We start from the raw sequence: 12,500 nt of genomic DNA, 5'->3' as shown, positions 1-12,500 counted from the left end.
ATATGTTCCCTCTCTCTGAGGGTTCTAAAAGCACAGTAACATTTGTGATCTGCATTAAAAAAAGTCATCTGGTAATTGCATAGGACTTTGAAAGGTAGCAAAAATTGAGAATATTAGCTTACCATGTGAGGGCCATGTGTTAGGAAACTGTTAAAGGTTATAGTCTCAGGGTCACTCACCGTTTCTAGGAAACTAGTCTCACCCTCATTACATTAACACTATTGGAGTATTGTACCAAATGAAACTTTCCAATCCTGAATTACACTAGATATGACCTTGGGAATTAACCCATTGGCACCTCAAACGCACCAGGATGTCCCAATTGAGTAAAATTGTCTGGGGTTAGACTGCGTAAAATCTGTTAAGTCTCACTCCCAGGAGTCAATTGGTTAAATATATTCGTCGGAAAGTTTGGCGCTTTGTCCGGAACACCCTAAGCGAGACCAAATTCCAAAATTTACACCCCTAAGCGAGACGACGAGCGTCCCCGTCTGTTTCATATGGGAGTCCCCCCCCCCCCCTTACCCCCAATTGATGAGAAACTTCAACAAACAACTTGATTATTAATGAGCAAATAATATACACTTAATGTATGGTCCCGAGGGAAACAGTTAGTTTTGTTTTCCTGAGAGTCCTGTCCCGATATTTACCGAGACGAAGCCGAGGGATCCATAGGATCAGGATCAGGAAAACATACCTAACTATAATTTTCCGAGGGACCATACATTAAGTGCTTTCTTTTATATATATTTAAGGTTTCCTTCAACAATCGCAGCAAAACTTCCAGAGCGGGCAACAACTGCGGAATTTGAGTTTGATCAGGGGCACGTGACCAAGAATCAACCAATCACAGTGCTCGTTTTGTTAAATGAAAGTATACGTTATCTACACTCCAAGAAAGTTAACCCATTTGACCTCTGGGAGTGAGACTTAACACATATTATTCTGTCTAAACGCCAGAATATTTAAGGTATTCCTGAAGGCAGGGGGCGTCGTAGGGCACATGAGGAGTCTATGGGTTAAGAACAGTGTTCCTATCGGCATGGAATTGGATCTTCAAATTTACCTTGTACATAGTTGTTTTAAGGGTAACTGGATCTGGCTCTGGCCAAACATGAATTCCACGAAGGGGATTGTTGCATCCAGGCTGCCAAGGGACAGGCTACGAAGAAACAGTCATGTAAAATACATTTATTACTCTCCGGCAAACATCCAATTAAATCTGCATGTGCAGAATAACAGAACATGACAGGATATATTATTTGCAAAATTTGCAAAATGAAAGAAGTTTTGTATTGGTAAGTGTAGTAACCTGCCCGCAAAGATGAATGCGGTTCTCCTTCTGCAACTACTGGTACTGAGCTTTCTTAGAGATTATATAACGAGAACAATTCCAATTTTGACATTTTAACAAAAGCCTTATGAATAGCTACAGTGTGGTGTCCGTGGTCCGCGAGAAAAAAGGATAATCTTGAACATCTTACTTGAATCAAAACGCCACGAACTTTAAATTTTCCCTGAAGATAGCTTTTTCGTTTCTTGCGTTAATATTAAAATTGGCAAGTTCCAAACTGAAATGTTTCTCTTGTAATTCGAAAAAATGTGAACATAATCGCGAGCCCTTCGTCCGCGAATTTGGTCCTTGGTCCGCGAATCATGTAAGCAGCCCAAAAAAAAAAAAAAGTACTGTGAAACCCGATAATTTCTGTGCGAACATGAAAGTTTATTTATTCTTCATTATCCTTGATACATCTCAGCTATAGTCGTATTGGATGCCGTTGTGAGTATAGTATAACAAAAGTTTAAAACTCTGTAGCAAATTCGTTCCCAGCCGCAGAAATTACTTTTTATCTGAAAATCTGTTTTGCAAATAGACACGTGTTCCCGTTGGGTTTTATATTTACACAGCCGCAAAAGCAAAGACTTTCTAGAAAGACAAATTAACACACAATCACCGATAGAGCGGGTTTCAATTGAGTATCGTAAAACAAAAACAAAAGTAATTACCTTAACTGGCCAATCAAACTGAGGACGGAGACAATCCAGTAAACCAATCAAAACTCGAAGTAATTTCATGTAGCCGACACAAAGCGCGGGAAAATGTTTACGCGCGAGCCACGATTGGTTTTGGTTTCACTTCTGATTGGTTGAAAAAGTGACGCGAGAACTTTGAACCAATCACTGAGTGAAGTAATACAAAACCAATGCAATCCGCTTATTACTTTCGACACTCAATTGAAAACCGCTAATTTGCTCATGTGAAAGAAGAATAATCAAGAAATCATCTGACAAATTTGTTTTTGGTGGTATTTTAGTTAACGAGGAAATATAACATCATGTTCGGAAAAGTCGCGGACCAAGGACACCATACTGTATTGTCCCACAGTGTGTGCATAATGCAAGAAAAAACTACGAATAAATAGAACTGTTCACTTGTAATTTTAATTGAGAAAAAGAACGTGAATGTAGTTTGTAGTTTTGCAGAGCGTTTCAATGCACGAAAACAAACTTTATTGTGTAGCCAAACAAGGGGCCAGGTTTACAAGCCTGTACCAGGTTGTCACAATTAAGCTTACCTGCTACGTTGTAGGTTTCTTTATTCACGTCAAAAACAAACTTAAGCTTATCAATAATTTGAATTCATATGGCCAGATATGGGTAGATAACTCCCACTACAGTCCCTAATTTTGAGCTACTAAAAGACTCCTTCAGGAACAAGAAGTGAAAAAAAGGAACGAAAAACATACCTTAGTGTGGCAATTTTTGTCATCTTTGTTCCAAACAATCACCAATTTTTCTGGGTGCCTGCCAAAGCAGACTTTTTATAAGCTTTTTTAAAGAAGGGAGGTCGACAGAGTGATTGTGCTGAGCGTTATAATTTTATTTAAATACCTTAATATGTACTTTGATCCAATTTTGTATTAAAATTCCACGACATTTTCTGAAATACTAAGGATGGTCCGCTATATTTTCGTGCCCAAGTACCTTGCACACTTTTTCACTTACAGTGTAAAGGAAACTGGGATAGATTGGTTTGGGAGACCCCAGGCCCCATTTGTCAGAAATGTATTGGATAAATCACTAGCCCCCGGATAACTCAATTTATTTTGCTAGTGTTTATCCGCTGGATCGCTATTTATCCGGTTACGGTTGTTCGAAAGCCGATTAAATTAATCCAGGATTAGCGTAAAGTTTTCTTTCATGTTTTCAACTTTTTGGTGAAAGTTTCTATTGCTGATTTTTGTTTTTCAAGATTGACTTCTTCTACTGTAAAGTTTTGCCGAATATCAGCGTTGGACAACATTTGGGAGTAGAGAAATAAACTCCTTGGTTAATTTTTAATCTCGAAGTAGCGTTAATCGGCTTTTGAACAACCGGGCCCCGGTGGATAGGGTTATCCACCTTTTGAACAACCGAGGCCTGGATGATAAGCGAAAGGTAACATGGGAAGTAAAGAGTTCCCGTCAGTCCGCATGCCAAAAGGGATAGGAAAAGGCCAGGAGTGATTTGAAATAGCCCTTTTCACGGTTAGTTTTTCTCATTTGCATTACAATATAATCTAGCATGTATGTGAGGCAATTTTGGTCTATTTTGTAGTTTTAATCCGAAATTGCTTTGCATACGCGTTAGATTTCATTGTAATGCAAATGAAAAAAAAAATGACCGTGAAAAGAGCTATTGTAAATAAAAGGTGGGCTCATAGCCTCGTGGCTCTTGAGCAAACACAATATGCGCTTATATGAGGATGATAGCAGAAGAATGTCATCTGAATATGGAACCCCCCTTCCCCTCAACATGCGTTCAAACCTTGTTTTTAAAGGGGCAAACCCACACTGAGAAAGAGACCAGTCCAACTGTTTGGGGATTTTCATTTCAACAGCAGGTGATGTGCGCAATTTGGAAAAAGCTAAATGTTTTTCAATTCTTTACTGTTTTAGCTTACCAGGCATTTTTGCGACACTCCAAGGTTAGCGCATTCACAGAAAATGTAAGCTGAAACTCCCGAGCTAGATTTCCTTTTCCTTTTAACTTATGAATTACTGAAGCCATTTTGCCGCAGCGTTTCTCTCTCACATCCAATCTGCTATGATTACTGCAATTGTGATGTCACGTTGCCATGATAAATTCTACGAACTACATTTGCGCGCGCTCATAGTTCCACATTGAGAAATATGAACAGATTCAAAAAGGTATCCGGCCAAGTCGCCGAAAAGTCAGAACCCGAAATTTAGTTTGTCGTCATGTAGCTCGAGACTACGAGTAGGTTGTCGGTTCTTTACCTCGACGTCGTTGGCTTGTCAGAAGGCGCTTGGTAAGTGATTCTCGTCCAACAGGAAATCTAATCAAGCCACCAAGGTCTATTGATTTTTGGTAAATTTTCAGCTCCGACTATTGCATTTCTAGCTTTTTGATTGGCTAAAAAACTCCGACTATGAGGCAATAGTCGAAATTTTACGTCATATGGAAAATAGTGCGCCAAGATGCTCTTTCCGGACGCTTTGTAAAATTGTGGAAATAAAAATCGGCGGCAAAACCCGGTTTGAGAATTTACAATTATTCCATTCGCCCTTGTTGGATATGAAGTGATTATAACCAACTCGCGCTACATGCTCGTTGGTTATTTTATCACTTCATATCCAACTCGGGCTTATTTAGGGCGCGTTCGATTGACGCTATTCCGGAATAAGAATACGTGGAGTGATGATTAAAACGGTATGTTTGGCGTGTTTCGAAGCAGCAAGGATAATAAAAATATGTTTAAAATAGCATTTTAGCAGATGTTAGGGTTGGGGTGCAGGGATGGCGCAGTGGTGAGAGCACTCGCCTCCCACCAATGTGGCCCGGGTTCGATTCCCGGACTCGGCGTCATATGTGGGTTGAGTTTGTTGGTTCTCTACTCTGCACCGAGAGGTTTTCTCCGGGCACTCCGGTTTCCCCTCTCCTCAAAAACCAAGATTTGACTTGATTTACTTTCATTGTTCATTTCAGTTTACAGTGTCCCCAATTAGCGCTCCAGCGCTAGAACGACTAGACACTTAAATAAAGTTCCTTTCCTTTTTTCCTTTTATGTTAGACAATTTTAGACTGAATGTCCGTAAAACGGAGGATTCCTAACTTATATTCCATTTATTCCTATTCCGAAATATGGTCAATCGAACGCACCCTTGATCAAACTTTTATTTCAATGATTTTAATTTTAACTTTTCCCAACAATTTGATTGCTAGAATAGAAGCTAGTTTCACATCAAGCCATGGATAAAGGGTCGCGCGATCTAACTCGGGGTCTCAGGCGACATGATGTTAAGTTTCGGGACGACATTGCTCTGATTTCGGCGACATCACTTCGGGTGAGATGACCTTCAGACGATTTTACCGTATTTCATTCAGAAACAGCCATTTTCTCGCAACAAATCTATGAAAAAGTTTTGCTTTCACTTTAATATAAAACTGGATTCAAATTTATTGGAGAAACAACATTTATTTGTCTCTAAAGTATCAAATGGTTTAACTTCGTTCCCAGTGGCACAGAACGCATGCCACGTTAACATACCTTGGGACAAGGGAATATTCGGCAGTGAGGGAGGGGCCCCTAAACCACATGGGACTAACTTTCTGTCTCTTCCTTTGTCTCTCCCTCTTCCTATCCCTCCCTCCCCTCACCCCCTCGTTTCTTCACCCGGCCCAGACCTATCCCGCGCACTTCCAACATGGCGTTGCGTTGTGCGGCAGGTACAAAACACAGGTCACAGGTCATAGTTTTACCAAAACGGAAAGAATCCTAAACATTCATTAAAGCTAACCTAGTTTTTAGGCCTAATGTTAGCATTAGTAAGCGGTTAGGGTTGTTTTTGTATTGGTAAAACAGAGACCTGTGACCTGTGTTTTGTACCAGCCCCGTCACGTTTCGCTGGGATAAACAACACAACACCATCAGCCGCCTGTGAGCCAACTATCAAGAAGAAGATGAGTGCGATACAGACTTAGATCACGCATGTGCAATTCATTGTCGGAGTCAATACAAAAAGTACTTGAATGAAAATCAGTAATCTTATCTGCGCCACTTATATGCAATATATATATTCATCAGATCCAAGAACTTTGGGTTCCATCATATCCTGATTCATTAAGTATTTTATAGCATTTCATCTAGATGTTTCATATTTTTAAGAATGAGGCTCGAAAAAAGGACATCCAGTCTATCTCTCCCCCCCTCCCCCTTCCTCCCCCCCCCCCCTCTCTAACTCTGTCTCTTCCAACAATTATTTTCCTTTTATCATAACTGGACAAAAGCTTCCAATTTGGAAAAGAAAAGCAATTATTTTGTTTCATTCAATTTGTTTGCTTTCGAGCGAAGTATTAAGATTGAGTGTCCTTTAAAGGTCTTTATATTCCCTTTTGTCTGCACAGCAGACAGTACACCGAACGCTCTCGAGCAACTCCGTCTTTCAATGGCTTGATTCAATCTTTCTCGATGAGCCCACGTCTCGTTGAGCAGACTTCACTTGAATAAAACCAACGGAGTGAGGTTCGGTGAACAACTTTGGGTTTCCTGGTTGTTCTCGTTTCCGTAAACCGTGATCATGGCGTACCTCAATTGCGATAAAACAAATTAAAACTCGTTTGTCAAAGAAGAAAGAGTGGTTTGTCTTGGTCAAAAACAACGGCAAACAAACTGTGATATTTGTTTACTGAACTGTTGAGAGTTAATGATACCATTTAGCGGTTTAAAGAATATTGTGCAAACTTACGAAAAACAGGAAGAAACTGTGTAGAATTAACAATGAAAATTAAGCACAACAAGGCAAATAGACTACCATTCCATCAAATATATTTTTTTGCGTATTCTCGCTGTTGGTGGACTGAAACTAGAATGGAATGGAGGTTTTTAAATACTTTTTGTTTTATCCAACGCCAATTGTTTCTTTTAGGATGGGTCGTCCCGTCGTGGCAACTGGCCGGAGGCAAACCGGTTGAGCCAGGGACTAAAAGAGGAAATAAAGTCGACGAGCGGTCAGAGCGGGTCTTGAACCCGGGATCGCCGGGTTTCGAGGCAAGAGCCCTGCCTCCTCATTCACATTATTTTCCTTCGATTTTCGCCTAAGCTTAATAGTACAATGCGATTTTTAATTGTTGTTTACAATGCTATTTGCATTTCGATACTTCCCATTATCTTGACAAACTCAAAGCTAAACTTCGTGGGGAAAAAAACAAACAATACACAACTTCTCTTAACAACTTGTCAAGTAAAAACAAACAATAATGCTTTTCTTACCATTGATGACAGTTTTAACACCAAACAAAGCATAGAAATGAGTCCTTAATTACTTTAAAATGGCCTACTTAGAAGATCATACATTGGAGCATCTGTGAAAACATTGTTTTATCGATCACGAGCTTTAAAAGTATGTGTGATCAAGAAAACAGCTATAAACGAACTTTGGGAAGAAACGAAAAGAACTCTTGTTAAAATGAAGATCCTCGTTGTGTTAATCCTTGCGATTTCGTTTGTCAGGATTCAAGGTCAGTCATCACATGAAGCCTCAGTAACGTCTAAGTCTTCCGTTCTTTGTGCTGTATTGTGTCAAGCGCAGCTTCTCATATTTTCCAGATTTCAAAACTTCTAACTAACGTTAACTCCTGTCTCCTTTCGCGGTTATTAGAGTTTTCTAAAAGTATTCAATCAGTTAAGAATTTTTAGACCTTCAAATAAAACGTTTGACGAGACAACGCAGTCTAGACTCTTTTAACGGATAAAAGTTACAGAAACAATCCCATCTAGAAGCCTATAAAGGTTGGCTAGAAATTTCGAAATATTCGAATTCAGACTTTCGAGGCGCACTACCATTTTGGACATTTTTGGTCATTTTCTGAACACATTTCCTAGAAATTTCGGGAAAATAGTGAAAAGTTCTGACGAGTGCGTAGAAATTTCGAAACCACATTGAAGAACTTTATTTTTTGCTATCTTTTATCATTTTCGCCAAAGTCTGTTTGAAAATCATATTTAAAGCAAACAACCCCTAAATTTTTCGGGAAAAAAGAAAACTACGTAATTCAGATCAAGTTCTTGATCAGACCTGTCACGATGATTGCTAAAACTTCGGACGAAGCAAAAAAGCCACCTAGGAATTTCTTGAGACTTGATGTTCCCCTAGAACATCCGAACAGATAAATACTTTGAAGGGCAGCTACAAATTCACAGAGGCCCAGTCCACACGTTTCCATTTTGAATCCGCAAAATTTTCTCTGCGGATTAAAATTTTCACGTCCTCACGAAAAGTATTCAAATTGAATTTGCCGGTGCACACGTAACCGGAATTTTTTTTTTTTTTTAACATTTAAATGAGTATCATTATTATTATTTTTAATTCTGTAAAGTATTGAAACTTGTAAAATGCTAAATAAATTATATTATTATTATTATTATTATTATTATTATTATTATTATAAATTATTATTATTATTATTATTATCCAATAAGTCCCGAAAAGCCAGTTGTGAAACCGCTATCCGCTTGTTTTGGAAAGCTGATCTTGTAACACGTTTTCAAGGTAACAAAAAGCAAATGACTGTGAAGTTTGACATCTTAAATCATCTCCGTTCTTGAGACAAACAAAGGAAATTGTCACACCCGAAAATGGCCCGTAAATTTCGGCGCTTTCGAGAAACGGGCCACAGGACTCCTTTGTGACTATAGTCAACAACCCTTGCGCCATCAAAAGGGCTGCAGGGTGCAGGGCTGGCGCAGTGCTGAGTGCACTCGCCTCCCACCAATGTGGCCTGAGTTCGATTCCCAGACTCGGCGTCATATTTGGGTTGAGTTTGTTTGTTCTCTTCTCTGCTCCAAGAGGTTTTCTCCGGGTACTCCGGTTTTCCCCTCTCCTCAAACCCAACATTTGATTTGATTTGCGTTTATTTGTTGATTTCAGTTTAAGTGTTCCCAATTTAGTGCTCCAGCGCTGGAAAACTACACACATAAATAAACGTTCCTTTTCTTTCCTTTACTATCAGGAGTGCGAGTTTGCGACAAGACAAGCGATAGCATTTCGTTCAGCGGCCATGTTGAATATATACGCGGCAAAGATTTGAAAAATATTCGGCTTCGACTGTCCACACGATTCCAAATTCTTTGCGCATTCAAAACTTTCCACTCTGGAGAGCGGATCAAAAAGTTAGGAATCCGCAAAGGAAAACGACTAAAAGGTGCCGATTAAAAAATATCCGGATACGTGTGTACGGGGCCAAAGCATTGTGGAAACCATTTTAGATAATTTTGACAAATTTTAAGACATTCGGTCGTTGGTTGCCCCCATGTACTTTGCTGTTTATTTCCTTTAAAGGAGTTCCTATCCTGGAAGAAGACTTTCTTGAGGATGGATCAGGCTCACGTAAGTGTAGGAAATGAACGCCAAAATTGAAAACATATGAATACTCCATAAGTGAAAGTAAGAACTTTGGAGAGATTGGCTTACAAGTTTTTTGTCGCATATCTTCATTTGTCCTCGATCCTTGCATCTTTCGTTCGCTGGGAACATACAAGGTAGATTTGGTTAGGCAAAGAGAAATAAGAGAAAATTATTCGTTACCGAATTTACGGGTAGTAAACCAGTTTGCTAAACTGACGAACGTGTACTGCTTACTAGAAACTGTAAAACCAAGGCATTATTTCCAAATTGTGTTTTCTGAATCCTTTTTGAGGTGTTCGTTTGGTGGGAAACAAAGTAGATAAATACGTAAAATCAGGAAACGCAATGTTGTAAAGCGTCATGAATTCAAACTATCTGTAAACATTGTGCTGTATTGTATTGTTTCAAGCAACACCCCCGTCTCCGCCCCCGCCTCAGCCCAGTCCTCCGTCGTCATGTGGTGTTCGTCCGACTTCTGGTGCACGGATAGTTGGTGGCAAAGAAACAGAAAAGAACAGCATTCCGTGGCAGGCTATGTTGCGAACCGACTATGCACAATTCTGCGGCGGTTCGTTGATCCACCCTCAATGGGTACTGACGGCAGCTCATTGCATCGTGGGCGAGACGACCGGAAGCTTCAAAATCTGGTTGGTGTACAAGCTTCCACACCCTTCCCTTTAAGCCCGCCGCACACGGCGAGGAAAGAGGTGAGCAAACTGCTTCGTGGGGCGGTTTGCTCAGCCGTTTCCTCAGGTGTTCGGGGAAATTGTAAATTGTGGTGAGAAATTCGCCTCGCGAGGCCGTGAGGATAAAATCAAACATGTTTGATGTTGTTTTGCCTTGCGAGGGAAATTCCTCACTGTGTGCGGCCGTAGTGAGTTATCAATCAAGCATCCAATAAAAATACATGGCATACTCACGTGACTTCAGTGGTTTAAGATGGCGTCAGAGGAAGAAATTCCGACGCCACTGAAGTTACGTTAGAATGCCATGTATTTTTATTGGATCCTTGATTAAAAGAATGAAACCAAGCTCAGGTCGATTCTCACGATGGCCGCAAACAAAAATATCAAGCATATTTGATTTTATCCTCACGGCCTCGCGAGGCGAATCTCTCACCACAATTTCCCCGCACAACTGAGGAAACGACTGAACAAACCATCTCGCGAGGCAGTTTGCTCAGCTCTTTCCTCACCGTGTGCGGCGGGCTTTATGACTGATCATCTGTCGGAATGATAGGTCGGTCATAAGCCTCTTCTCCACCCCTTCCCCCCCCCCACCCTAAAAAAAAAAAAAGTAAATTTAATTAATAAAATAAAATAAAATAAAATAAACCGTACTTCAATAACGCCAGAGGTTTCCTTCAAGTTGTTTGTGTCGTAACTAGTCATTTTGGAACTTATGTTCATTTTACGGAATAAGTACCATCCAGACAAGGATTTTTCCGATTTTTATAAAGAATATGCGCAAATTGCAAATGTGTATGACATACTGATGAAGACAAAATCTTAGGACAGGTAAATCGACTAAATCGACTATCAACCCACACAGAAGCCGCTGAACAGGTCAAGCTGTTGAGCGCCATGAATCGAATCAAAGCTAATCAAAGTAGTTGATATTCATTTCAACCATATGAACAACTCAAAAATTCTTGTTTAGTTTATTTATTACCAAGTGGGACAGAAATGAGTTAAAACTGTATACCACCCTTTGCATAATGCTTCTTCCTGTGTGATTAAGATTTCACTTTTTGCGGTGATTCACAAAGTAGATGTTGTTGAAAAAATCCGTCCTCATAGGTAAAACCAATTTTACCTAGGTTAAATACGCTCTCAGCTGAATTGAAGAAACTTTTTTTGGTGCCTAAATGAAGCCTAGAGAAAAATTTGGGTCAGTTTTGGATAAGTTTTGGTTATTATATATGGATATCACTTGACCTATTGTACAAAAGTAAACAATGAAAAGAACTGTGTTGCCTTGAGCATGTTCATAGTTTTAGCGTTGTAGTGAAGACACGGGACTATAAATAGGGAGGGTCCAAGGTCGAGTACCGGTAAGTACAGAATACAGTTCTTTGTTCCCTTGTTATGTTGACTTAATGCAGAACTGTATGAATGCAGAAACCGGTAAGATGATGCGAATCATTAAGATGTGTTGGGATGGGTAAGACAGAGATGAAGGGAAAGAAAAAGTGTTTTCAGTCCTTTTTGGGGGGTTGATAGCTGCTTCAACTAGGTAGAGTGCACATTCAACCTACGTAAAATGAAGATCACCAATTTAATCGAGCATTACCGTAGAATAACGCCCTAGCACTAAGCCATTCACAGCGCTCGTTATAGAGGCAATAGGCTCTTGCCATTTAATAAAAATGAATAATTTTAGGTATCCAGCCTGTGAGTAATAGTTTTTTTTCTTTAATTGTCTTACAATGTTATTTGATCCTCAGGCTGGGCGCTCATCGCAGAGAGGTGAAGGAGGATACAACCCAAGAGTTTAACGTCATACAAATTGTAAAACACGAGAACTACAGCAGCCGTACTATGGAGAATGACATGGCACTGATCAAGCTTGACCGTCCTGCCATCCTTGGGCCTGGGGTGGGCCTAGTGTGTCTTGGAGATAACAAGTATCATCTGCCGCTTGATGATCTGACCAATCAGTGCCTGATAAGCGGTTGGGGAACACTTCGCTTCGGTGGGAGTCAACCTGATAAACTGCAAGAAGTCACGGTCCCTCTTGTGTCACCGTCGGAGTGTCAGAAGGCCTACGGCAATATGCATTCCTCTATGTTGTGCGCTGGTTTTAAGGAGGGTGGTATGGACACCTGCCAGGGCGACAGTGGCGGTCCTTTGGTGTGCCAGTACAGCGGTAAGCACTTCCTTGAGGGTGCAACAAGCTTTGGAAATGGATGCGCCGCACCCAATTCTTACGGGGTGTACTCCAAAGTGCGTTATCTGAGGAAATTCATTGATGATACCATTCAAGCTTAAGAAGGCAATGCAATTCTACGATGCAATCTTGAGATTCGTAGTGTAATGTGATTGAAAGCAGGAGCTGAATAAATTGAATCACGAGAACTCGTTTGTTTCGTTT

The 12,500-nt window shown here is 40.2% G+C and overlaps 2 protein-coding genes across 3 annotated transcripts in view; one reads left to right on the top strand and one right to left on the bottom strand.

Annotated features, from left to right (window-relative positions):
• LOC138008405 (myosin heavy chain, cardiac muscle isoform-like) overlaps nucleotides 1-12,500 on the bottom strand; it is an 81,837-nt gene that overhangs the window by 18,763 nt on the left and 50,574 nt on the right. The gene's annotated exons all lie outside the window — the stretch shown is intronic.
• Nucleotides 7,429-12,478, top strand: LOC138008422 (CUB and peptidase domain-containing protein 1-like). Of its 2 annotated transcripts, XM_068855765.1 has the most exons (4): nucleotides 7,429-7,521; nucleotides 9,342-9,389; nucleotides 9,817-10,054; nucleotides 11,854-12,478. In XM_068855765.1, the coding sequence occupies exons 1-4, from the start codon at nucleotides 7,470-7,472 to the stop codon at nucleotides 12,395-12,397; spliced, it is 882 nt and encodes a 293-aa protein (XP_068711866.1). In that variant the 5' UTR covers nucleotides 7,429-7,469; the 3' UTR covers nucleotides 12,398-12,478. The 2 variants fall into 2 exon arrangements, with proteins under 2 accessions (XP_068711866.1, XP_068711867.1); XM_068855766.1 differs by lacking the exon at nucleotides 9,342-9,389 and having other exon boundaries at nucleotides 7,449-7,521.

Source organism: Montipora foliosa, chromosome 6 (assembly GCF_036669935.1).
Source record: "Montipora foliosa isolate CH-2021 chromosome 6, ASM3666993v2, whole genome shotgun sequence".
NCBI lineage: Eukaryota > Metazoa > Cnidaria > Anthozoa > Scleractinia > Acroporidae > Montipora > Montipora foliosa.
Note: the sequence above shows the minus strand (reverse complement) of the source record. Positions and strands in the feature narration are given on the sequence as shown.